This window comes from Orycteropus afer, unplaced genomic scaffold (assembly GCF_000298275.1).
Source record: "Orycteropus afer afer isolate SDZICR_OR568_19922 unplaced genomic scaffold, OryAfe1.0 scaffold00036, whole genome shotgun sequence".
NCBI classification, from domain to species: Eukaryota; Metazoa; Chordata; class Mammalia; order Tubulidentata; family Orycteropodidae; genus Orycteropus; species Orycteropus afer.
In genome coordinates, this window is record NW_006921623.1 from 4406606 (window position 1) to 4433287 (window position 26682).

The 26682-nt window shown below is 47.0% G+C and overlaps 1 protein-coding gene across 1 annotated transcript in view; it reads left to right on the top strand.

Moving 5' to 3' along the window:
- The window catches only part of DSCAML1 (DS cell adhesion molecule like 1), a 518667-nt gene extending 492337 nt beyond the window's left edge, over positions 1–26330 (top strand). Inside the window, exons 23-36 of the mRNA XM_042780350.1 lie at positions 6376–6515; positions 12009–12162; positions 15929–16046; positions 16406–16569; positions 16912–17010; positions 17715–17903; positions 18319–18606; positions 19209–19364; positions 20983–21013; positions 21196–21314; positions 21617–21769; positions 22589–22783; positions 23338–23649; positions 25855–26330. Of these exons, the coding sequence (XP_042636284.1) occupies positions 6376–6515; positions 12009–12162; positions 15929–16046; positions 16406–16569; positions 16912–17010; positions 17715–17903; positions 18319–18606; positions 19209–19364; positions 20983–21013; positions 21196–21314; positions 21617–21769; positions 22589–22783; positions 23338–23649; positions 25855–26330 (2594 nt within the window). The remainder of the gene's footprint in view (positions 1–6375; positions 6516–12008; positions 12163–15928; positions 16047–16405; positions 16570–16911; positions 17011–17714; positions 17904–18318; positions 18607–19208; positions 19365–20982; positions 21014–21195; positions 21315–21616; positions 21770–22588; positions 22784–23337; positions 23650–25854) is intronic.
- Positions 26331–26682: the final 352 nt, after the last annotated feature.

The window sequence follows — 26682 nt, forward strand, 5'->3', positions numbered from 1 at the left end:
AAAAAAAAAAAAAAAAACTGATGAAAGACACCAAGCCACAAATTCAAGAAGTTCTATGACTCCAAAGACAATGACTAAAGGAAAGCTATACCCAGGCACATCATAATAAAACCAAGCACAGAAAGAAAAATCTTGAAAGCAACCAGAGGAAAATAAACATGTTACTTTCCAAGAAACAACAATTTGATTGTTAGCTAACTTCTTACAAGAATCACTAGGAGCCAGGGAAAAAAATATGAAATAGTATATTAAAGATGCATCAAAAAAAATAGTGATCAATCTGTGATTTTATATCCAGAAAAAATATTCTCCAAGATTAAGATGAAATAAAGACATTGTCATCTGAACAGAAACTGAGAGAACACCCTCCCTAGAGGAAGATTAAAGGGTATTTTTTAGCTAAAAGGAAAATGATCCCAGGTGGAAGCTCAGTAATGCAAGGAGAAAATAAGAGCAATTAAATAATGAAATACGGGTAAATCTAATTTGACTACATAAAATGATGATGATAATGATGTCTTCTCATGCAGTTTAAAATACATGTCAAATTAAGATACACAGCAACAATGATATATAAATGGGGGAGGGGGATAAATGGAAGTTCTAAAGTCCTTGAACTATCTGAGAAATAAAGTGCCAATTACTGATACAAAATGTGGACAAGTTAAAGATTCATGTTGTAATCTGTAGAGTAACTACTAAAAGTTATGAAAGACTATATAATAGCCAAGCTACTAGAGAGGGGTATGAAATATTTTTTTTAAATACTCAATCCACAACAAAGCACAAAAGGGAAGAGAAAGGAAAACAGAATAGGGAGAGTATTTAGTAAGACAGTAAATAGTAGTCTACCTTATCCACTATGGATACATTCCAAGATCCCCAGTGGATGCATGAAACCATGGATAGTACCAAGCCCTATGTACATTGTGTTTTTTCCTATGCATACATATGCTTGCTGGAACCCAGGGTGCCATAAGTGGGCAGCATTAACCCACAGGATCCCAGCAGATTAGGGTGCAGCTGGTCACTCAACTATGTTTTCCAGACTCTCTCCCAGTGGAGAAGGAGGAAGCCCAAGAGGGATGGTGCAAGATTTCATCGGGTAATTCATAGTGGCATGCAATTTTTATATTTTCATACCACAGTTGATTGTGGTGACTGAAACCATGGAAAATGAAACCATGGATAAGGGGAGACTACTGTATTGAAATACAAACATATAAGTAATTGTATTAAAGATAAACTAACTCAATACTACCCAAAGTGATCTACAGGGTACAGTGCAATCCCAATCAAAATCCCAACATCATTCTTTACAGAAATGGAAAAAAACAATCCTCAGTTTTATATGGAAAGATAAGAGACCCAGAATAGCCAAAGCAATTTTGAAGAACAAAGTAGGAGGCCTCACACTTCCTGACTTCAAGACATATTACACAGCTACAGTAATCAAAACAGTCTTGTACTGGTTTAATAATAGACATATAGACCAGTAGAATATAATTGTTGCTGTTGTTGTTATGTGCCATTGAGTCAGACCCAACTCATAGCAACCCCTCCTTGGGTTTGTGAGGTAGTATCACTACGGAAGTAGATTGCCTAACCTTCCTTCTGAGGAGTGGCTGGTGGGTTTGAACTGCCAGCCTTCTGGTTAGCAGTCAAGTGTCTTAGGCACTATGCTAAAATAAACCCAAAGATCTATGATTAATTGATTTCTGACAAAGGAAAATCCATTTAATCTGTAAGGAATAGTCTCTTCAACAAATGGTGCTGGCAAAAGTGTATTTGTACAGTTAGTCCAAGGGACTAGTGGACCATGAGAACTTCAGCCTATATGACCATGAAACCAGAAGAATTAGATGGTGCCCAGCTACTACTGTCAACCACTTGAAAAGGGATCGATGCAGGAGATGTTGGATAGAGTGGGAGAACAATATCAAACAAAACTCAAAATCATAAAAAGAAAAAAGACCAGATTTACTGGTCTGATAGAGCCTGGTAAGACACCCCCCACCCAAGACTATGGCCCCTATTTACCCTTCAGGCCTGGAATTGAACTCAATTCCATGGCTTCCAGCCAAACAATAGACAAGTATATTGAACATTTACACAAGGTAGATACACTCCTTAGAACACTCAATCATGGGAGAATAGCAGGGCAGTATTTGTACAGGGAGATAGTTCAGGGGACAGGAATGAATAAGAAAGAAGGACACAGGAAAGAGGTAACTACAGGGAGGAAGTGGGAAGAGAGCTGTTACATTATGGGTGTTAGCAGTTAATGTCATGAAACAAAATGTGTATGTACTGCTGTGTGGAAAATGAATTTGTTCTGTAAACTTTCACCCAAATCACAATAAAAAATTTCTTTTAAAAAGTGGATTTCCACATGCAGAAAAATGAAATGAGATCCATAATTCACACTGTACACAAAAACTAATTCAAATTGGATCAAGGACCTAAATGTTAATCCTAAAACCAGAAAGTTCTTGGCAGGAAATATAGGAGCAAAGCTTTGGGACCTAATTTTTTTCAGTGATATCAGACACAACAATGGATACACAAGCAACAAAAGGCAAAATAGGTAACTAGGACCTCATAAAAGTTAAATACTCATATTCATCTAAAGGCTTCATCAAAAGAGTAAAGAGACAACATACAGACTGGGAAAAAAATATTCAGGAACAATATAACAAATAAGTATCTAATATCTAGAATACATGGAAAACTTCTGTAACTTAACAACAAAAAGATGACCGATCCAATCAGAAAGTGGGCAAAAGACATGAACAGGCATCTCACCAAAGAGGATATTCAAATTGCCAACAGACATGAGAAGATGCTCAATTCATTAGCCATCAGAGAGATGAAAATCAAGACCACAATCACATTTCACTCTCCCTAGAATACCAAACCCAAACCAAACTCACTTCCATTGAGTTGATTCCAACTAACTCCATAGGGTAGAGTAGAATTGCCTGCATAGGGTTTCCAAGATTATAAATCTTTACAGAAGCAGACTGTCTTATCTTTCTCTCATGAAGCAGCTGGTGAGTTCAAATTGCCAACTTTTTGGTTAACAGTCAAATGCTTTGACCACTGGATCACCAGAGCTCTTTTTCCACTGGGATGGCTAAGGTTATTTTTAAAAAGAAAATAACAAGTTCTTAAGGGGATGTGGAGAAATTGGGACCCTCATCCACTGTTGCTGGGAATGCAAAATGGTGCAGCCATTGTGGAAAATAGTCTGGTGGTTCCTCAAAAACCTAGAGGTAGAGCTGCCATATGACTCAGTAATTCCACTCCTAGGTGTGTACTCTAAGGATCTAATAGAAGTAATGTGAACAGACATACAAATACCTATGTTCATCGCAGCACTATTCATAGTAGCAAAAAGATTGAAACAACCCAAGTGCCTATCAATAGATGAATAGATAAGTAAAATGGGGTACGTACATATACTGGGATACTACTCAGTGATAAAGAAAAATGAGTTTCCGAAGCATCTTACAACCTGTGGATGAACCTAGAAGACATTTTGTTGAGTGAAATAAGTCAATCACAAACAAAAGTGTGTTCTCACTTTTGTGAAATGATGTCAATAGGTAAATATACAGAAACTAATGTTTATTAATAGTTATGGGGTGGAGGGAGGAAAAGTACTCCATAGGTGGTAGTCACTTATATTGTTAATCAAAATGGAAATGGAATATGACATAACTGATGTCAATAAGCAGTACATAGGGAGAGGGATGGATGGGCAAATGCTAATTACACATAATCAATCACCTCATGGGATTAGTTCTCTTGGTTTGGTGACTTAGTGCCAGGTCTCATGGGACGATCCAGTCAATTGGCATAATATAGCTCTTGAATTTAGGTTCTACTTCCCAGTATGGTGAGTTGTGGCTAGGGTCTTAAAAGCTTATGAGTGGCCATTTAAGCTACAACTATTAGTCTTTATTTGTCTGGAATAAAAGAGAAAGAAGGAAACGCAAGAATCAGAGGAGGAATTGGACTACAGGTCTAACTGTCTACATGACTATTGCCTTCTCCACCTTGAGACTGGAAGAACTAGATGGTGCCCAGCTATCACTACTGAATGTTCACAATAGATGAATCTTGATAAAAAGGGAGAAAAATGTGGAACAGACCTTCAAATTCTTAAAGAATCTAGATTTATTGGACCTATTGAGGCCAGAAGAGTCCCCAAGACTACACACTGAGTTACTCTTCAAACCTTGAATTGAAAGTGTCCCCTGAAGGCACCTTTAAATTAAGTAATAGTTTACCCTAAAGAGTAAAGATTGTTACCCTCAAGTATTGTGTTTAAATATATATACATATATATACCAAGGGAGCTCTGGTAGTATAGTGGCTAAGGCACTTGACTGCTAACCAGAAATTTGGGGCAATCTACTTCCGTAGTGATACTGCCTCGGAAACCCAAGGAGGAGTTGCCAAGAGTTGGGGCCGACTCGACGGCACATAACAACAATAACAACACATATAACAAAGAATCATCACCTATTTTAATACATGAAAAGGTTTGGGGTCAGGAAAATTAAGTAAATGGAAGTGAAACAACTAAAATAGGAATAAGAATGTTGACACAATGTAAATGTAATCAATGTCACTGGTTATTATGTCTAGAAACTGTGGAATGGGAGTGGTTTTACTTTGTATATTTTCACAAAAAAATTAAATTGAATCAAAGAAAAAGATAAATTGACTAAATTTGCCAACCAAAAGATAAGCCTTGTCAGACTTGTTGGTGAAAAAAATAAAACCCAAATATATGCTATGTTCTGGTCACCTAATGCTGCTCTGACAAGAATATGCCACAAATGGGATGGCCTTAACAAACAGGAGTTTATTCTCTTACAGTTCGGAGGCTTTAAATCCAAATTCAAAGTGCCAGGCTCTAGGGGCTGGGTGAAAGCCCTTCAACCTTGGGCTTCAGCTCTGCCTCCTGCTCCCAGCCCACTGAAGCTAGAGGCTTTTCTTCACTCAGCTGCTGGCTGCTGAGGCCAGCAAGTAAAAAAGGCACAGTCCCGATGTTACCAAACCACACGGCAGGCCATTAATTCAAGTCCATTGTAAGTCCCAAGATCTGCAGAGTATGGCAGGCTGCTGAACAGCGACATGGCTACATGCAGGGTTCAAGGTGCCATAAGCAGAGACCATTCCCAAAGCTGCTTCTTATATATGGAAAGCAGGCCACATACCCAAAGGCAGCTACTCAGCTGCTTCCAGTAGATTCCACCATGGAGTTGATTACCATTCTTATCATGGGTACTACATCCAGCTGCCCAGCCACTCAACCAGGCCCAGCCAAGTTGACACACAAACCGAACTACCACATTGCTGTTTCCCTATGTATACAATAAATCAAAACCAAACCTAACAGACACAAAGGAGCTCTGGTAGTATAGTGGCTAAGGCTCTTGACTGCTAACCAGAAGGCTGGCGGTTCAAACCACCAGCCACTCCTCGGAAGGAAGATGGGGCAATCTACTTCCATAGTGATACTGCCTTGGAAACCCAAGGAGGGGTCACTATGGGTTGGGTCCAACTCGACGGCACATAACAACAACAGGGAAACAGGCCAAAGGGGTAAAATAAATGAAATAAAATACCATCATATCCTCCAAGGAGCATAAAATCTCCCAGGAGGGTAAACAATACACAGAAGAGATGAAGATAGGGAATGTGGACTGCTTGTAGTTAGTTTCCAAAAAGAGTCCTAGAGATCCCAGTGAGAACAGGCAGGCACAGAACAGGTGGGGAGGTGGTGGTTTAGAGTCCATATGAGTTGGGATCCACTTAGGATGATTTTACTAGTCATTTTAAAGTAGATTCCTGAAAATAGAAAGGGCCCAGGCAACATCTATAGGCAGTGCCCTGGGCACATAGTTACCCACACGCTGACCACTAGCCCTTGATCCTCAGGAGGAGGCCTCCTCTATTAGTTTCTGAGATTGACCTAAACACAGGCTTGTAGGTAGCAAGGGCATTAGGGTGGGAAGGTAGGAAAGTGAGGAGTGAGAGCCTTAGGGATCAGGATAAATTCTCATGCATTCTGTTTCTCTCTTATTTATTCTATGTCCTTGGTGTTGTGGCCAAACAATTTTGAAGGTGGCCATTTCCTATGCCTCCATCTCAGAGACTTCGTCACAAGCCCAAAATGACCACCTTTTTCTTCTGACCTGTTTGCCATACTGGGACCTCCCCCTTTCAACCATAGCGCAAGGACATCTCCTCCAGGAAGCACTCCAAGATTGACCTGCCTCACTCTCCCCACTCTGTCATTCTTTCTCAAAGGCTGTGCTTCTCCTTTCTCTGTACTGACTTGGTCTTCTCCCTGCTCAGTTCCAGGTCCCCCTGCTGGTATTAAAGCAGTCCCTTCATCAGCCAGCAGTGTAGTCGTGTCTTGGCTCCCCCCCACCAAGCCCAACGGGGTCATCCGCAAGTACACCATCTTCTGCTCCAGCCCTGGGTCTGGCCAGCCGGTAAGTGTAATTCAGGCCAGAATGATGAACGGACTGGAGAAAGGGCAAGGTGTCCACAGGTCAGCTGGGTTTCAGGCCGGACCTGTTAGTTGTATCTGCATCTATACCTGGATCCAAATGTAAGAATGGGTGCTGGTCACCCAAGAGGAACCAAACTATTATCCAGTGTCCATTGGGGTCAGTCTTCTGTTCCCAATGCTATCAGATTGTCAGAAGATCCAGAGGCTCTTTTGAAACGTGAGTCATGACCAAGTAGGCAAGGTGAAAGGGAGGTTAAGGCCTCTGCTATTCTGGGCTGGCTAAACAGGGAAGCTCCTAGCTAGCCCCAGGGCTGTTGGCTGGGGACTGGCTGGGCCTTGGCCTCTGGGAGCAAATCACATCTCAGTACTGCTGCTCTGGGCTTGAAGGTGCTGCTGAGGGAGGAGGAGAGATGGGTGACAATTGAGACAACCCAAGGGCACCTCTCTCTGGGCCAAAGCCTGGGCCCAGACAAGAAAAAAGACACTGAGAAACTACAGTGTCTGCCCAATCCCTGGGAGCAGGCCAGGCTGGGGTTCAGCATGGAGTAGCCCTTGCTCTTCCACTGAATGCTTAGACCCAAGGGGTCACAGGCCCCTATGGAGGGGTAAGAGGAGAGGGGGATGGGTGCAGTGGGAAACCCGTATCATCATGATATTCATCTCCTCTCTGCTTCTTTCATTATCTGCAGCCATTCAACCATACAGTTGTACTGAGGACCTACTCCAGTCTAGTTACTCTAGCTCCTCCTCCCAGAAGCTCGCACAGGTTAATCTGCCCCTGCTCTGAAAGGGCTCCCAGTCTAGTGGGGGAGACGAAGAGAAGCACTAAGGGCTGTGAGTGCTGTCACTGTGATGCACTCAGGGCTGGGGGAACACAGAGGAGGAAGGGGCTGGCATCACCCTCCATCAACAGCTGTGATCAGCCGAGCATCTGCAGATGAGCTTTTGGCAGCCAGAAGGCTGCCCTGAAATTGCTCAGTAATTGTGTCCTCATCTCCTCCTATTCTCTTTGCTTTCCTGGGGTCTTTCTGAGTTACCCTCCGAATGGTAGGTGGCTCAGCTCCTCAAGAGTGAGGCCAGAGTTCTGTTACCAGAGGAGACACCCAGAAATGGCTCTGTGCCCTCTTCTCTTTTTCTTCCTCATGGCCACAGCTTCACTTGCAAAAAAAGTACACATGTCATAAGAGGACAGCTCCGTGGATTTTTACAGCACGCTCAAGGAACCAGCACCTAGAGCAGGGAACAGAACATTACAACACCCCGAGGCCCTCTCATGCCCCTTCTAGTCACACTACCCTTCCCAGCTGGGGTAACCACCATCCTGCCTTCAATAGTATAGTTAAGTGTTGCCTCTTTTTGTACTTTATATAAATGGAGTCATATCACATGTCTGGCTTCTTTTACTCAACGTTATGTTGGTGAGTTTCATCTATACTGTTGTGTGTCATTACAGGTCATTCAATCTCATTTCTCTGTAGTTTTCCATTATGTGCACATACTACAATTTATTTGGTCTTCATCCTGTCCATTGATGAACATTTGGGTAGTTTTCAGTTTGGGGCGATTATAAATAGTGCTGCTGTGAACATTCTTGTACATGCCTGTTGGTGCTCATGTACATGCATTTCTGCTGGGTATATACCTAAGAGGGAGCTCTGGTAGCATAGTGGCTAAGACACTTGCCTGCTAACCAGACGGCTGGCGGTTCAAACCCACCAGCCACTCCTCGGAAGGAAGGTTGGGCAATCCTACTTCCGTAGTGATACTGCCTTGGAAACCCAAGGAGGGGTCGCCATGAGTCGGGTTTGACTCGATGGCACATAACAACAACAACAGCATATACCTAAGAGGGGAATAGCTAGGCTATAGGGTCTGCAGAGGTTAGCTTGACAACACACCATCCCTTCCTGCTGCTGCTGGAGACACTAGGACCCTATCTCCATCCTCTTAACATCCTGGGTATGCAAGAACCTCCTCTCAGCTGGGGAGAATTCCCACCAGACAGTGTCACACAAGATCAAGTCTGCTGTATGTGTGCACTAGGAGTAAAGGTGTACACATGCATATGTGTGCTAACACTAAAAAGTGGGTATGAGTGTGAATTATGTCAGAGGCAAATGATGTGAGTTTGAGTGTCCATACACGCTGCTGGGAGTGTATGAACATGTACATATAGAATCCTCAGAATAGACATGTGAAAGTGAGTATGGCATTGGCTCGTGGGGAGTTACTCTCTGGGGTAGTGAGAGCTGCACTGAGTCCTGTAAGAAATTTTGTCAAATATTTTGAAACATTTATTATTATCCTCTGATTATGAAAATAATGTGGTATTATTATAGAAAATTTTATAAGATATATAAAAGAATAATGAAGCAAGCAAAAATTACTTGTACTCTCACTCCCTAAAGATAAACACTGGTGATATTATGGCATATAGCTGCTCAGTCTATTCTCTCTCTCTCTCTCTATTTTTCTCTTTCTGATTCTATGTGTGTGTATATATATATATATATTACATACATGTGCGTGTGTGTGTATTACAGTGGCATTTTTTAAAAACAAAGTTAAAGTAAAACTTTAATAATGTTGTGTAATCTGCTTTATACATATATGTATATATATATATATGTAGGCACTTTTCTATACCATCAAATATTCTTTTAAAACATGAATATATACAGTCTATCTAAACAGCCTCCTGTTATCCTATATTTAATGTATATTTTAAATTTTTACCATTATAAATGATGCTTCAGTGAGCATACTTCAAACAAGTAGTGCATATATTATTATTTCCTTGGAATAAATTTCTAGAGGAATTCCTGTGTCACAAAGAGTATGAATATCCTTGTTGTTGTTTGTTGTTATGTGCCGTCAAGTCGGACCCGACTCATAGAGACCCCTCCTTGAGTTTCCAAGGCAGTATCACTACGGAAGTAGATTGCCCCATCTTCCTTCCGAGGAGTGGCTGGTGGGTTTGAACCGCCAGCCTTCTGGTTAGCAGTCAAGCGCCTTAGCCACTATGCTACCAGAGCTCCCTGAATATCCTTAAGGCTCTGTATTTACATTTACAAATTACCCTGTAGAAAGTTTGAACTGATTAATGCTTCCACCAGGACTGTAAGTCCATATCAGTTTCCTGCATCTATGCTTATCCTAGGTTTGGGCTTCTTTTTGTTTTTATTTTGCCAGCTGGATTTTTAAAAATGGTGTCTATTTTAAGTTACTTTTTTTTGGTAACTAACTAGGTTGATTATTTTTCATATGTTTATTGGCTGTTTTTCTAGCCATGTCCTTTGTCAGTTCATATTCTCTATTTTTCTATTTGAATTTATATTTTCTTAGTGATTTTTAAGTGCTCTTTGTATATGAAGGATAACAGCCATTTTATCATATAAATGCAAGTATTTCTTGCCAATTCATCTCTTGACTTTTTATTCTGTTTTTGATGTACAATAGTTTGTCTTCTTTAAATATAATTTGTTTCCTTTTATGATTTTTGCCTTTAGTGTTATGATTAGAAAAACATAAATATTTTTCTTCATATAAATATAGTTTCTTCTTCCATGGTTTTACTTTTCTTTTCAACCTTTGGTCCACTGGAACTTTATTTTGAGGGTATGGTTTATGCTTTTGAAATAGAATTCAGGAGACCCATGCAGAGTCCAGGTAAAAAGGAAGGCATCCAGAATCTGAGTAAGATTTTAATACCTTTATTGGGAAGCTAAGCCTTTCCTGCCCTGTGTACAAATGTACACTCAGGTATCACTGGAACACACAAGCATACAACTTTTCTCCCCAACCGTACAAATACACACACACATACACACACACCTCTACCCTCACAGAAAATAAGTCCAGAGAAGAACATGTCCAGAGTATAAGGGACTCACACACCCATTGCCTCCCTTGTGCCTCAGAGGGCGGGCAGAGCTGTTTCACTTTCCTAGCATGCAGGAAAGAAAATTGAAGCCCCAGGAACCATGTGAGACACTATAGGCAGAATACCTAGTAAGAAAGGGGGAGCGGATATTGGCATCACTGCGTCATACTACCTCAGGCACTGATACAACCAGCAGGTAGGCACACCAGTCCCCAGAGTGTAGTAGTCTGAAAGGGCTAACCAACTACGAGGGCTCAGGGTGGCTCTGCAGCTGCAGCAGCAGGAACCTCCTGGGTCCAAGTCCAGATCCTGACAAGGGAGGCAGGAGGAAGAACCACCAGGAGCTCTGTGTCTATTGTGGGGATGCCTGTGCCTTCTCCCAAAATGTTCCTGCTGATAACTTGGGGCCAGAAAGGACATTTTCTCCTGTTAAATGTCATCATGCCCCTCAGCTCTACCACCAGGCATGGAGAGTGTCCCTTTGTGACTCCACGTCTGTCTGTGTCTGTGGTCTGTCCCTCAGCATGTGCATGCATGCATCTACGCACACATGTATGTGTGAGCACGTGTGTGTGTGCGTGCCACATCCCATGACTGCAGAGAGAACTAATTATTAGCTCCTTCTGGCCTCAGGGGGCCCCTCATCTGTTCCGAGGGCTGTTCCCCCTCCCCAGACTTCTGCCCTGATTTCAAAGAGACCCTGGTGCTGTCCTTCTTTCCATTCCCCGCGGCTGACCAAAAAATAAAATAAAATGAAAGTCAACCCCATCCCGCCTGTGCCAGAGAAGAGGCTGACAGGAGGTCTGCAAACTAGCGCTTATCAAAAGCTCCTTCTCAAATTCATTTCAATATCTGAGTCTCTGGTTTCCAAGGCAACATAATCTTTTCATCAAAGCAACTGGTAAAACCACTGGGATCCTATATTGTTTTGTTGGCAACTTGTCAAAACTGTCATTTGGTTAAAAAAATTACACTTACATATATAGCTTACAAATATATATATATGGTGATCTATACCACCAATAATCATTAATAAAGGGTTGCCCAGTGCACCTTTGAGTTTCCCTCTCCTGCCCCTTCCTCCCCAGATGGGCCTGCTTCCTGCAAAATGAGGAATTGTAATTAGACCAGGGCTGGGAGGTGACTCTGAGCGGGGAGGGGCTGGGGGAGCCTGTCTACAACTCTAATAAGGCAAAGGCAGTAATTTAGCTTCTTCCCAGAGACTCTTTTCTCAGGGTTTTCCTGGGACCCTCCTCCTCTATTCTCCCTTCTCCTAGCTCTCCCACTCACCCCTCAACCAAAACTCTCACATTCCTTGGAACCAGGATCAGTCAACAGGTAAACTGAGAATTGACCAGCAGCATCCAGAGTAGGCCTTTCTCCTTCCAGGGGCCAAACCCAGTGCAGAGTCTGTGCACTGCTGCTCCACAGCTGCAAAGGGCAAACCAAACAGGATCCTGCCTCCCATCCTGACCAGGACCATCACCACCCCAGCAGCCTCTGGGCCCAGGGCAACGGGGAAGAGCTGGGGACTGGTGGCTCAAGGGCCTAGGTTCTGCTCCTAAGTTCTTCTCTGCCTCTGCCCCGCAGGCTCCCAGTGAGTACGAGACAAGTCCAGAGCAGCTATTCTACCGGATCGCCCACCTAAACCGCGGGCAGCAGTATATGCTGTGGGTGGCTGCTGTCACCTCTGCAGGCCGAGGCAACAGCAGCGAGAAGGTCACCATCGAGCCTGCGGGCAAGGGTGAGGAACGTGGGGCAGGACAGAGAGCAGGAGGCTGTGCTGCCAGGAGCTCGAAGGCTCCCTTTAGAAGTCAGGTTGTTCCCAAAGAGGGGCCCTCTCTTCTCTCCTATCTGAGCCTGGCTGTGAGGAGCTGGCATCCTTCTAGCATTTGCCAAGACTGAGCCTCTGCTGCCCCCTGACTCCAGGAGAGCCTCACAACAGGCTCCAGCCACGCTGGCACCCACAGAGAGGTGCTGCACATGGTGTGCCTCCATCCCCCCACTCCAAACTCTACTCCCAGTTGAAAGAAAGGGAATCACCCCACCCCTAGCCCAAAGCCGAGCTGTCTCATTGGTCAGCCCCTTCAGAGGGGGCCAGGGTGGGGTATCCCACTTCACAGAGCAGCTGAGACTCAGAAGAAAACCCCTCATTTCGAAGCTGGACATCTGAAGCAAGAGATGGTTCATTGAATCCACAGTCATTCACTAAGTGCCTGCTGGACACAAGGCTCTGAGGCCAACGCTAGGCATCATGTGACTCAGATGGGTTTTGTACGTAGGGTGTGCCCCACCAAAACCCTGACCAGCAAGATATGGCATAGGAGGCGTGTGCACCTCCACTTTTTCAGAAGAACAACAGTTCCGAGGCCTCAGCCCAGATCAACATTGAAGGCACTGCTAGGCTGCCCCTCTGTCCTATCCTGATGACATGGAATTTGCCACAAGTTTATGACAAGTATTTTGTCACTGGGCCCCCCTGACTCTTTCCTGTTTGCATTATCTCCTCCCACAACCACTTCTTGGGGTGATTGGGGTTTCCCTGGTTTGGACCCAGGTGGTTTCAGCCCTTGCCCTGCCACAGGCTCAGTCAGCTAATATTCAGCCGAAGGCCTACAGTGGGCCAGGGGCCTCCACCTGCCACCCAGTGGGGTTTATTATCCCATTTTACAGTTGAACAGTCAGAGGCAGGAGTGGCATGGCCTGCAAAGACAGCAGAGAAGTGACCTGGGTCTTCAGACTCCAAGTAAGGGCTCTTTTCACACAGCCTAAGCATTTATTTCCTTCGTCCTTCCTCACAGGGGCTTTACCCTTCTCCTGAATGCTCCTCCTTATAAGAGGAAAGGGGCCTAAGAGTCTACAATCCTCCCAGGACAGCTGATGTTGGTCAGAGACAGGGTTTCAAAGGCCTGGGCATCTTAGCAGAAGGCTGACCCTTTCCCTGTGCATATTAAGTGTAGTACATTCCTAGAGGGTGTTGCATGTCTTTCCCTTCTGTCCTTACAGCAATCTTATGAGTTAGGAAAGACAAGCAGTGCTGTTCACAAACAAACACACACACACACAGAAACAGGAAGGTTTAGAGAATCAACCCTAGCCACTCAGGAGATCTAGAACCAAGCCTCTGGAGCCCACACCACATTCCTGAGCCCCCAAGTCTTTTCTCTGCCCACAGTGGAGGCCATTTTAATTTAAGCCCCTCTGCTCGAAACCAAGTCTCTGCAGGCAATCCCCTACTACCCCTAGCAGCCCTTCTCTTTCTCTCCAGCGGTTCTTCAGGACTTCCCTACACTCTGCAAGCTCCATCACCTCTGATAATGCCCTCACAAGAGATCAACCTCCATTTCCTGCACCCAAACCTATAACCATTGGTTCCTTACTCCCCTTTTCCTGAGATGGGACCTCTGGCTCAGTGGAGCCCACTGGCTCTCTGAGGTACTTGGTCCCTTGTTTCAGTTACAACTTCTAAAACAATGGCAAGATGGCAGCTGTAGTGCAGGTTGGAGATGATGGATGGCAGTGAGGAGGAGACTATGGACTCACAGGGAGAAGTAATAGGTCTTGGGATCTGACTGGCTCTGGGAAGAGGGGGGAGAGTGTTGAAGATGATTCTGGCTGACACCACTGCTCACTTGCTTCAACATTTGGCCTCTCTTGCTCTCTGTAGTGTTGATTCTCCTCTGCCTCTCAGTGAGCTCCTGTCTCCCTCAGGGACATTCCTTTCTCCTCTTGTGTTTATATGTTTGTGGTAGTTCAGTTTGTGTGTCAACTTGGCTGGGCCTGGTTGAGTGGCTGGGAAGCTGGATGATGAGACTGGTAGTCAACTCCATGGTGGAATCTACTGTGAGCAGCTGAGTAGCTGCCTTAAGGAATGTGGTCCGCTTCCTGTATATAAGGAGAAGCCTTGGGGAATGGTCTCTAGCTTGGACTCTGCATGTAGCCGTGTCATTGTTCAGCAGCCTGCCATGCTCTGCCAACCTTGGGACTTTCAATGGACTTGAATTAATGGCCTGCTGTGTGGTTTGGTAGTATCAGGACTGTGCCTTTTTACTTGTCAACCTTGGGCTTGTCAGTCTCAGCAGCCAGTAGCTGTCTGAGTGAAGAAAAGCCAGTAGCTTCAGTGGGCGGGGAGCTGGAGGCAGAGCTGAAGCCCAAGGTTGAGGGGCTTTTGCCTAGCTCCTAGAGCCTGATACTTTGAACCTGGACTTAAAGCCTCCAAACTGTAAGAGAATAAATTCCTATTTGTTCAAGCCATCCCATTTGTGGTATATTCTTGTCAGAGCAGCACTAGGTAACCAAAACAATGTTACTGACCCCAGGGTTTTGTTACATCTCTGTCAATTTACATACCCCATCCTGGTGACCTCAATCACTCCTGTTGATGACCCAAAATCAGTACATCTCTCTTATGCTCCAGAACATTTCTATCCCCCTGCTTTCTAGCTCCCCTATGTGAGTGTCTCACAGGTACCTTGGCCTCAGCATGAAGCAAAGTCTTCTCCTCACTGCTGCCTGCCCTGCTCCTCCTCTGATCTGCCTCATCTCCTTAAGAACATCATCACTCCACTTGTTAGCCCAGCCAGAATCATGGGAGTCATCTTCAACTGCCCCCTCCTTTTTTCCGAAGCCAGTCAGACCCTAAGCCCTATCACTTTCTCCCCCTGAGCCCACAGGCTCCTTCCCGCTGCCACCCATCACCTTCCGGCTGCACTACGGTTGCTATCTAGTCATCCAGGGTCACCTGTATCAAACCACCCTCTGCAGGCAGCCAGCGATTTATCTAAAAATGACCTTTGATTGCATTACTCACTTAAAAACCTCCAGTGGCTCCTCCTGACCTCAAGAGGAAGTCCAGTCTCCTTATTTTGCCAAATAGAATCCTCCATGATTCTACTGCTGCTCACCTCTCCAGTTCCTGCTCCTGCCCTTCCCCTCACTCACTCTGAGCTTTGGTTACCCCAAAGTACTTGCAGGCCCTCACACTCGTCATATTACTTCAGGCCTCCAGGTATTTACTCAGTTCTTTCTTGCTGACATGCCTTCCCTTCTCTGTTTAGTGAATTCCTTCTTAGCCTTCAAGGTTCAAATCAGAGCTTCCAGTTCCAGAAACATTCCCTGATCTTCAGCTCCACCACCTACTTTCTAAGAAGAATTCATTACTCCCTCCTTTGTGCCCCCAGGGTTACGTGTAACAAAGAATTTTTCACTCTGTAATGACTTTAAAAAAAAAAAAAAGTATCTGTCTTCCTTTTGGACAGTGAGCAACTTGAGCATAGGGAATATATTTTATTCATCATTGAATCCTTAGAGCCTTATCTGATACCTGACCCATAACAGGTATTTGATAAATGTTGAATCAGTGACTCCCAGCTGAAATTTCCTGATGCCTGACTGCCACCACAAACCCAAGGAGGGAGGACCTGAAGTGTAAATCCAGGGATCATTGAGAAAGGGTGCTTGGACAGTATGGAGGAATAGAATGAGTGGCCCTCATCCTTTCTTCCCTGCAGCCCCAGCAAAGATCATCTCATTTGGGGGCACTGTGACGACACCTTGGATGAAAGATGTTCGGCTGCCCTGTAATTCAGTGGGAGATCCAGTCCCTGCTGTAAAGTGGACCAAGGACAGGTGTGTAGTAAGACCTCCTCCTACACCCCTGGTGGGGTGGGGTGATCCCAAGGGAACCATGAAGAAGAATCTGGGGTGTCCCTCCCTTCCAGCTGCCTCATGTACCCCCTAGACCCTATGGAGGCCCAGCAAATACAGAGCTCTCTTGAACAGGCCTGCTCTCCTTAGCTCCCCTATGTTGGGGGCCACAAATCTTTCTTCCCTGGTTGGTTAAAGAAGCCAAGGTTACTGGATATACCCAGGACATGCTGAGCAAAAAGAATCCAGGATCCTGTAACAAGTCCCCTCTACTCTCAGTCACCTGTGGGAGGGTCCCACAATGAAAGGATGCCTGTCATAACCCACCTCCCTCCTGGTAGTGAGGACTCAGCCATCCCTGTGTCCATGGACGGGCACCGGCTCATCCATACCAATGGCACGCTGCTGCTACGCGCTGTGAAGGCCGAGGACTCAGGCTATTACACCTGCACGGCCACCAACACCGGTGGCTTCGACACCATCATTGTCAACCTTCTGGTGCAAGGTGAGGAGGCCCTGGGAGGCAGGTGGGGCTCAGTGAGGAGAGGGATGAAGAAGGGGCAGGAACTGCACCATGTGAGAGAGTGAGTTACTGAATGGAAGAATGAGATAAACCAAGGGGACACAGCTTAGTGGAATCAATGGTACCAAATGGAAGGGGAGGCAGGTCGAGTGGCAGGAGACTGAGCAAGAGAGGCAAAGCCAGTACCTGGTCCTGGATTGCTATCCTTACTCTGCCGTTTTTGGACAATCAAGCATGGGAGGATGTGGACAGGTTGGGGTGCCCTCACCCCCACACCCCTACCATCACCTTGTATGGTGAGGGCTGGTGACTTTACCCTCACAGTTCCCCCGGACCAGCCCCGCCTCACTGTCTCCAAAACCTCAGCTTCGTCCATCACCCTGACCTGGATTCCAGGTGACAATGGGGGCAGCTCTATCCGAGGTGAGGAAAGGTCTGGATGAGGAGGGGAACACAGGGGAAGGAATTCTGAGCCCAGGGGAAGGATCCTACCACCTGCCCCCATAGCACCCATGAAATGGCATGGGGACAGATTCAGACCACAAGCTTCTCAAAGGCCATGGAAAGTATCCTGGCCTAGGAGGCTGGGCTTTAGTGCCCCCATCCACCTGGCCACTAGTTTGCTGTGTAAACTTATTCGAGTCTGTTTTCATCTCTGGGCCTCAGTTTAGAAATGTATAAAAAATCGGCAAATGTATATCGGAGCTTCACAAACTTGAATATGCACATGAATCCCCAGGGAATCTGATTCAGTAGATCTGGGGTGGGGACTCAGAACTGGCTTTTCTAACAAGCTCTCAGATGGTGCTGATGCTCAGGGGAGCCCATTTATAGTATTAAAGATCTAAATGGGATCCCCTTTAAGCCCCACAACTTAGGTTTTCTGTTCCTCTCCCCACCTTGGCTGCTAAAGCCCAACACAACAGCTAAAAAGAGGGGTGGAAAACTCACCCAAGGGCTGGACCTATTTTTGCATCTAATTTGCATACAGCCCTAGAATGACCAGAGGCCCTACTCTGCCCCCTGCCTGGAGCCCAGCCACCACGATGCCTGCTGAGGTGTCCCAGGCTAGGCTGCTGCCACCCCTACCCTGCCACCACCTGACCCAGGCCCAACCTCCCGGCCAGGCTTTGTGTTGCAGTACTCAGTAGACAACAGTGAGGAGTGGAAGGACGTGTTCATCAGCTCAAGCGAACGCTCCTTCAAGCTGGACAGTCTCAAGTGTGGCACGTGGTACAAGGTGAAGCTGGCAGCCAAGAATAGCGTGGGCTCTGGGCGCATCAGCGAGATCATCGAGGCAAAGACCCACGGGCGGGGTGAGGCCTGGACGTTGGAGTGGGATGAGAAGACGGACCAGGGAGGAGAGGGATGGGGAAAGAGGAGCCCAGGATACGAACGAGATAGAAAGATGATGGGGTCAGGGAAGGAAGGGACCAGGCAATCAGGGAGACTGAAGGGAGGAGACAGTACTGTCACACCTTGATGAAACACATTAGGAAAAACTGGTCCCTCTTCCCTGCCAGGGGTGGCAGAAGTGTCACTCTTCTTTCTTCTTCCCCTGTCTCAGTTTCCCCTTTGCTGAGGCCTCTCCCTGAGTTCTTGTCTTTCTTCCTCTGTTCCCTCAGGCATCCACTCCCACCCATTCCCCAGGACCCCACAGCTCCAACTGCTGCAGATGAATCTTGGCTCCCCTCTCGGTCTCTAAACTCTCTCTCTCCCTCTGGCCCCCAGAACCCTCCTTCAGCAAAGACCAACACCTCTTCACTCACATCAACTCCACACATGCCAGGCTTAACCTGCAGGGCTGGAACAACGGGGGCTGCCCTATCACTGCCATCTTGCTGGAGTACCGGCCCAAGGGGACCTGGGCCTGGCAGGGCCTTCGAGCCAACAGCTCTGTGGAGGTGTTTCTAACGGAACTGCGGGAGGCCACGTGGTATGAGCTGCGCATGAGGGCTTGCAACAGCGCTGGCTGCGGCAATGAGACGGCCCAGTTCGCCACCCTGGACTACGATGGCAGTGAGTCCCAAAGGGCGGGAGGCTGCCCCCTCCCTAGAGGCTAGAGCAAGGCAGTGCTAGGAAAGCTGGCAGAGTGGCAGACACGGAAACAGATACTGTTGTTAGCTGTCGTGGAGTCATCCTCAATTCATGAGGCTTCCGTGCACAATGGAACTAAACACTGCCCAGCCATGTGTCACCCCCATGATCACATCAGACCTTTGTGATCCCTGAACAGATTAGAGAGAAAAAGAAAACAGCCATCCAGTCAATTCCAACTCATAAAAACCATATAGGACAGAGTAGAACTGCCCCATGGTGTTTCCAAAGCTGTAAATCTTTATGGAAGCAGACTGCCTCATCTTTCTCCCACGGTACGGCTGGTGGGTTTGAACTACTGACCTTTTGGTTAGCAGCCAAATGCCTTAATCACTGCACCACCAGAGCTGCTTCCTCTAAGCAGAGAGACACAAACAAATAGAAAAACAAACAGGAATGTGGTCATGGAAAGAGACTAACAGGTGAATAAACAGGCAAACAGAGCAGCAAATTGGTGGACAAGCTGTAAGCGGGCAGCACTTGGCTCATAGGGACATCTAACTCCCTCCTTCACCCCCTTTCAGGCACTATCCCACCCATCAAGTCCGCACAGGGTGAGGGGGATGATGTGAAGAAGCTGTTCACCATTGGCTGCCCAGTCATCCTAGCCACACTGGGGGTGGCGCTGCTCTTCATTGTACGCAAGAAGAGGAAGGAGAAACGGCTGAAGCGACTCCGAGGTGGGCACGTTTCCCATAGGCTTCCAGAATGAGGTGCTGACACCCAGCCACACTGGCCACTCTTAATCGTCTCACTGCTATCTGGATGAGAGAGAGTGCCTGTGTGTCCTTGCAGGAAGAGCTGCTGCTCCAACCTCCTGAAACCACCTTAGTTATCCATTGCTACCTCTTCCATGCCCTCTGCACTTTGTGGCTGCCTTAACCAAAGCTGACATTCAGAGGTACACACCAGTAAAGCCATATTGGTGGTTAAATTATTTAAACATGTCCATGTGGGTTGGTGGATAGATGTTCTCTTCCACCCTGGATGCTCCATTCTCTCACCCAGGATCCCTAAGACTTTTCTAGGATCCAGCCACTAAAGAGTAGACCCAACAGGTGGTCTCTGGAACCCTATGCCATGCCAAGGGTTAAATATTTTGGATATCATCCCTGCCCCAACACGTGATGCCACAGTCTGGTGTGAATGGATCTGATTTATCCTCAGGGACTGATGCAGTGTCTGGAAGCTACTAACTGCTTAATAAATGTTTATTCACTCATTTGGAAAACATTTATTGAGTATCTGCTGCATCTGAGATACTGCCAGACATTAGAAATATAGAGATAAATGAAGAAGGGATAGTCCTTGTCCTTATAGAGTTCACAATCTAATGTTAGAGGCCAAAGCACAATCATAGCACTGAAGAGGGATTATTAACACTTTCTAGGGTGTTTAGAAGTGGGATTAATTAAAGAGACAACTGGATGAATGGTTGAATGGATGGAAGGATAGTTGGTTGGATGGATGAATGGATGGATAATGGATGATTAGATAAATAGGTGGATGGTTGGTTGGATGGATGGATAAATAACTGAATGTGTGGATGAATGAATAGTTAAATGAATGGTTGAGTTGATGGGTGAACTGGTAGGTAGATGGGTGGATAGCTGGATGGATAGGTGGGTGGATGTTTAGATGGTTGCATGCAGCTGTCAAGATTCACTCTGACACATCATTTCTAGTTATCAGGGATTGAATGGACTAACTAGGCCCTTTGCTTCTCCTCTCTTCTTAATTCCTAACCTATGGGCCTGATCCTATTCAAGCCCTCTTTCGAACAAAGCAGAGAATCCCAAATCCGTCCCTGACCTTATTGGGAACAGATGCCCCAGAGGAGGAAGAAGTGAAGCCTCCTGGGCAATATGGGAGTTTGATCATCTGGGGCTGCCCATTGATCATCTCTACCTCATCCTCCACTCTCTCCTCTCCCTGACAGATAACAGAGGACAGGCCTCCAATGATGCCTGTCCCACCCCTGCTATGGTGTCATGTTCAATTACAGTCAATTCAGGAAGCAGATGGAACACGTATTATGACCCTTCTCCTTTGGGAAAGATATCCCTATTAGATTAAAATCTGAGGAAGGGAAAACAGGCCTAAGCCAAATCCTGGACTAAGAGCAGTGAGACCTCATTATGTTTCAAGCTATTTTGGGGTCCTCACATCTCTCCCTATGCTTCCCAGCCCTGGCCCCATTTTAGGGAATTCTCCCACCTTGTTCCCCACACCTCTTCCAAGTCTCATCCTCCTCAGACTCCATTCTCACCCAGCCTCTCTCTCTCTCCTGTTTTGCAGATGCAAAGAGTTTGGCAGAAATGTTGATAAGGTGGGTGTCACATAGCTGCTTCCTCTCTCCTCCTCTACGCCTCCCCTGCAAAGCACATAGGAGCCTCCCTCTGTACTAGCAGATTAGGAGACAGGCAGCTAAATTCCCATTGTCCTACAAAGCCCTCCCACCTGATCCCTTATGGCTGCTAAGCCACCCACTTCCAGCCCTTCTTCTCACAGCAAGAACAATCGAAGCTTTGACACCCCTGTGAAGGGGCCACCCCAGGGCCCACGGCTACACATTGACATCCCCAGGGTCCAGTTGCTCATCGAGGACAAGGAGGGCATCAAGCAGCTGGGTGAGTGAAGGTGACAAAAGCTCTTTGCCCCACCCTGAGTGTGCTTGCCCTGGCCACAACCCAGGGAGGGCAACCACCAGCCCTCACAGCAGTGCCCAGGGTTCACTAGCAGCAACCCTGTTGAGAATTCAACATCAGCACTCATTGCAACTTCTCTCAAGGGCTGTATTTCCTCCTCTGCCCAATGAGGATAATTGTCCTGGTCTTGCTGGATCTCAGTGTTGGGTAAAGACAGAGAATTTGGGGGAGTAAAAATGGTTTCTAAAGGGAAGGACTCCTAGGGATTATCCTTCTTCCTCCAGGAGATGACAAGGCCACCATCCCTGTGACGGATGCTGAGTTCAGCCAAGCTGTCAACCCACAGAGCTTCTGCACTGGTGTCTCCCTGCATCACCCAGCCCTCATCCAGAGCACAGGACCTCTCATTGACATGTCTGACATCCGGCCAGGCACCAGTATGCCTTCTTCCCTAGGGGACAACCCTTCTCCCACACAGGGAGGCTTGGACTCAGCATGGGGAAGAGGTGATAGAGAACGAGGCAGAGCACCATGGAAGAATGGAAAGAGCACTGGAATCAGAGTCAGGAACCTTGTTTGCAGATCTAATTCCATGACTTATTAGCTGTGACTTATAGCATATCACTCACCTTCTTTCTCTGGGCCCCTATTTCCTTACCTATAAATTTTGAGAAGGTTGGGTGTTCTTGCTTTCCAAGAGCCTCTGTCTCTAGCACTGTGACTTTGGACACAGAGATAGAATTTAACAAGGACTATGGGGAATGAATGAAGGAGCTCTGGTGGTGCAGTGCCTAAGGCATTTGACTGCTACCTGGAAGGTTGGCAGTTCAAACCCACCAGCTGCTCCATGGAAGGAAGATGGGGCAATCTACTTCCGTAAAGATTTATTGTCTCAGTAACCCAGTGAGGGTCACTGAATCAGAATTGATTCAGTGGCAATGAGTTTGGTTTGCATTTCTTGGGGAGTGGTGTGGAATGAATTGGGGCAACAGGAGATGAGGTCACATTCTTCCTCAGGTTGAAGAAAAAGATGGGATGGGTGGGGAGGACCACTGCCTCCACACCTCAACTCTTACCCTTCTCCTCTGGGGCCAGCTATGTGATCAGGAAAGGCAGCGTGCTCAGCAGTGCCAGGGGGCTTCTGTGGCTGCTGCTGCCTCTTCCCTACCTCCCTGCTCCCCTTTCTGGTAAGTGCCAGCTGCTCACACCTGAGGCCTTTAGTAGGAAAGTGCTGTCTCTTGCTTCCCTCTGTGCAGACCCAGTATCCAGAAAGAATGTGAAGTCAGCCCACAGCACCCGAAACCGGTACTCAAGTCAGTGGACCCTAACCAAGTGCCAGGCCTCCACACCTGCCCGCACCCTAACCTCTGACTGGCGCACCGTGGGCTCCCAGCATGGTGTCACTGTCACCGAAAGTGACAGTTACAGTGCCAGCCTCTCCCAAGACACAGGTGAGCCCAGGACCCTGCCTGCATCCTGCCCACCTTCTTCCAGTTCCCTCATCATCCATCTCCACCTTCTATTCTTTCCAATTCCTAGCCACTAGCTTATGGGGTCCAAGCACAAATCAATTGAATTATGCTACTCACTCACTGTGTGGCTTTGACAAAAACAAAAAACATTTGACCTCTCTAAGCTTTGGTTTTCCAACTTTACTTGGTCAAGGATCTCATTTTGCTTTCCCAAAAAATGCCAGAGAAAACCAGGACATATGAAGTTTGTTAGAGAAAGGGCTGAGTATTTCAGGAAATGGTTGCTTATTTCTAAGAATGAAAGGTGTTTTGCCCTTCATTATCCAAAGATCCCACTTCTGCCACCACTGCCATCTTCACAGGAGGAGTGCCAGATTTTCTGAGCCTGGTCCCCTCCACAGCTCCCATACTCTCTGAGGCTGGACTTTCAGATGGCTACTGGCTTAAGGGTAGTCTCTGTCTGGTCTCACTTGTACCATGGCTTCCCATAACCCACTCTCTCCCTCTTATCTCTGGGCCCTCCATCTCCCCAGACAAAGGACGGAACAGTATGGTGTCCACTGAGAGTGCCTCTTCAACCTACGAGGAGCTAGCCCGGGCCTATGAGCATGCCAAGCTGGAGGAGCAGCTGCAACACGCCAAGTTTGAGATCACTGAGTGCTTCATCTCTGACAGTTCCTCTGACCAGATGACCACAGGCACCAATGAGAATGCTGACAGCATGACATCCATGAGCACACCCTCAGAGCCCGGCATCTGCCGCTTCACCGCCTCCCCTCCCAAGCCCCAGGATGCTGACCGGGGCAAGAATGTGGCTGTGCCCATCCCTCACCGGGCCAACAAGAGTGAGTTCTTAGGCCATCTACTTTGCACCCCCCATGTGAGCCTCAGCTGGATTACACCTAACAGTACCTGGACAGTGCCAGCCCAGCCTAGCTCCTCAGTAATGTGGAGTAGCACAAAGAACAAGGACTTGGGAACAAGCAGATCAGGCTCATATATTGGCTCAACCTCTTCCATCTCTATGGCCTTGGGCAACTTATTTAACCTCTCTGGACTTAACTTTCTCACTTGTAAAATGTAAATGACAGTGTCTACTGTCACATGGTTGTAATAGGTATCAGACATGATATATATGTGCCTGGCACATGAAAAAGCAAAACCAAACTTGCTGCCATTGAATCGATTTTGACTCATAGTGATCCCCTTTGGATTTCCAAGCTGGTAAATCTTTATGGAAGTAGATTCCCCGGTCTTCCTTCCATGGAATGGCTGGTAGGTTTGAACCACCCTTGTTGTTATTTGCCGTCGAGTCGGCCCCGACTCATAGCGACCCCTCCTTGGGTTTCCGAGGCAGTATCACTACGGAAGTAGGATTGCCCAACCTTCCTTCCGAGGAGTGGCTTGTGGGTTTGAACCACCAGCCTTCTGGTTAGCAGTCAAGTGCCTTAGCCACTATGCTACCAGAGCTCTAGTAGGTGCTTATTAAGTAGTGATCATTTCCTTCATCCTAGGTTGTACCAGAATGAACAGGACCCCTTATGGGCACAGGACAATGATCTCTGGTCTTAATGTTGTTTGAACTTAATCTGGGCCCAAAGAGCAACCCTGGAAGCTCAGCCCACAGAGGCCAAACCTCATGGTGGGCGTGACCTGGCCTGACTGGGAACTGCCTGACTCCAAAGGCCTGGTCAGAGCCATGCCTTTAGGGCTAATCTGAAACAAGATTTCTGAGGCAGCTGTAGGATAATCATGGGGAGCAAAAGGCCACCAGCTGGCATGTCAAGTGCCCTGCTAACCTAGGGGTGGGGCTCATCTAGAGAAGAGCCTGTGGTGATGGAAAGTACAAGCCCTTTGGATATTAGCAACCTTGGATAATGCCACCCCCCTTTGTTGTTATTGTTATGTGCCCTCAAGTCGGACCCAACTCATTGACTTCATGTCTCTGAGCCTTAATTTCCTCATTTGCAAAATGCAGGCAGATATTACCCTGTCCAGGGCCTATTGTGGGAATTAAATGAAATAACCTAAGTCAAGTGGCTGGCCCAGTTCACAGGTGATGGAAACACCTGGGCATGTTCCCAGAGCAGAGGGACCATGAGGGTGGAGGTCTTAGAAGCATGTCATATGGAGGTCATTTAAGAAACTAGGAATATTCCCCCTGGGGAAGAGAGGACCAAAGGAAGAGATGGGGACATGTCACTGACTTCAGACATCTGGAAGGCTGCCATGGGAAAGGGGGAACCCTGGCTCCATGAGTCCTCAGAAGACAGAATCAAGTCTAGCCGTGGGCAGAGTGACAGGGAGTCATATTCCTTTCCTTCTCAGGGAAAAGCCAGATCTGTCAGGAAGGCCTTGTCCTTCGAAGTAGTGAGTTCCCCACCATCTGAAGTATCTAAGCAGAGGCCAGCTGAGTAACCTACAATGATCATTAATAAGAAGTATCAATTTATTGAGGCAGTACTCTATGTGCTGGCCACTGTATAAAGGCGTTTTACATAGTTCACCACATTCATTCCTCACAATAACTCTGGAGGGAGATAAGATTATTCCCATTTCACAGATAGCAGGCAGTGGTGGTCAGTGACAGTGGTCTCACCTTCCATGCAAGAGACCTGGGTTTGAGTTTATACCAGTGCACCCTGTGCATAGCCACCACCCATCTGTCAGGGGAGGATGATGTGTTGCTGTGATGCTGAACAGATTTGAGCGGAACTTCCAGACTAAGACAGACCAGGAAGAAGGGATCTACTTCCAGAAATCTACCAATGATCCTATGGATCACAAGGGTTTGATCGACAACCTATCATCAGACCAGACAGCATTTCATTCCATTGTATGTGGGTTGTCATGACTCGGGACCTAACAACATTTCACAGCTAATTTGGAAACAAAGGCTTGAAGAGGTCACACAGCTGATCTCTCCTCTCTATTGCCCATCCTATGGAGGGGCTCCTGTACCGGATCAGGGAGAGGATTGAGGATGGGGAACTGTTGAACAAGCTGGTTCCCAGAGGCCTCTGCCCCTAATGTTCTGTTTCTGATTCCAGGTGACTACTGCAACCTGCCCTTGTATGCCAAGTCAGAGGCCTTCTTCAGAAAGTCAGATGGGCGTGAGCCCTGCCCAGTGGTCCCACCCCGAGAGGCCTCCATCAGAAACCTGGCTCGAACCTACCACCCCCAGGCTCGCCACCTGACCCTGGACCCTGCCAGCAAGCCCTTGGGCCTTCCACACCCAGGGGCCCCTGCTGCCGCCTCCACAGCCACCTTACCTCAGAGGACTCTGGCCATGCCAGCACCCCCAGCTGGCACGGCGCCCCCAGCACCCGGCCCCACCCCTGCCGAGCCCCCCACTGCCCCCAGCACTGCCCCTCCGGCCACCAGCACTGAGCCTCCGCGGGCCGGGGGCCCACACACCAAAATGGGGGGTTCCAGGGACTCACTTCTTGAGATGAGCACATCAGGGGTAGGAAGGTCTCAGAAGCAGGGGGCTGGGGCCTACTCCAAATCCTACACCCTGGTGTAGGGGCACAGAGGGAAGAACACCCGTACGCTTGGACCTGTCTGCACCTCTAGCCCTCACACACCAACTTGGCTGTTTTCCTCCATTATTTATATCAAACTGACAGACAAAAACAAAACAACAAAAGAGACAAACCCCCCCAAGTCATGAACCCTTGTACATAGAACTCTTTTGTACAAATGAAGCTATTTTCGTCTTCTCCATGAAGCCAGGGCACAAAGAATTTGACAGTACAAATCAAACCCCCACCCCACAAAATATGTGTGGAGATATATATACATATATAGGGAAATAGGAACACCTCAACAAGCTATATATCTATATATTTCTCTCACCTTATTTTGAGAAAAAGGCA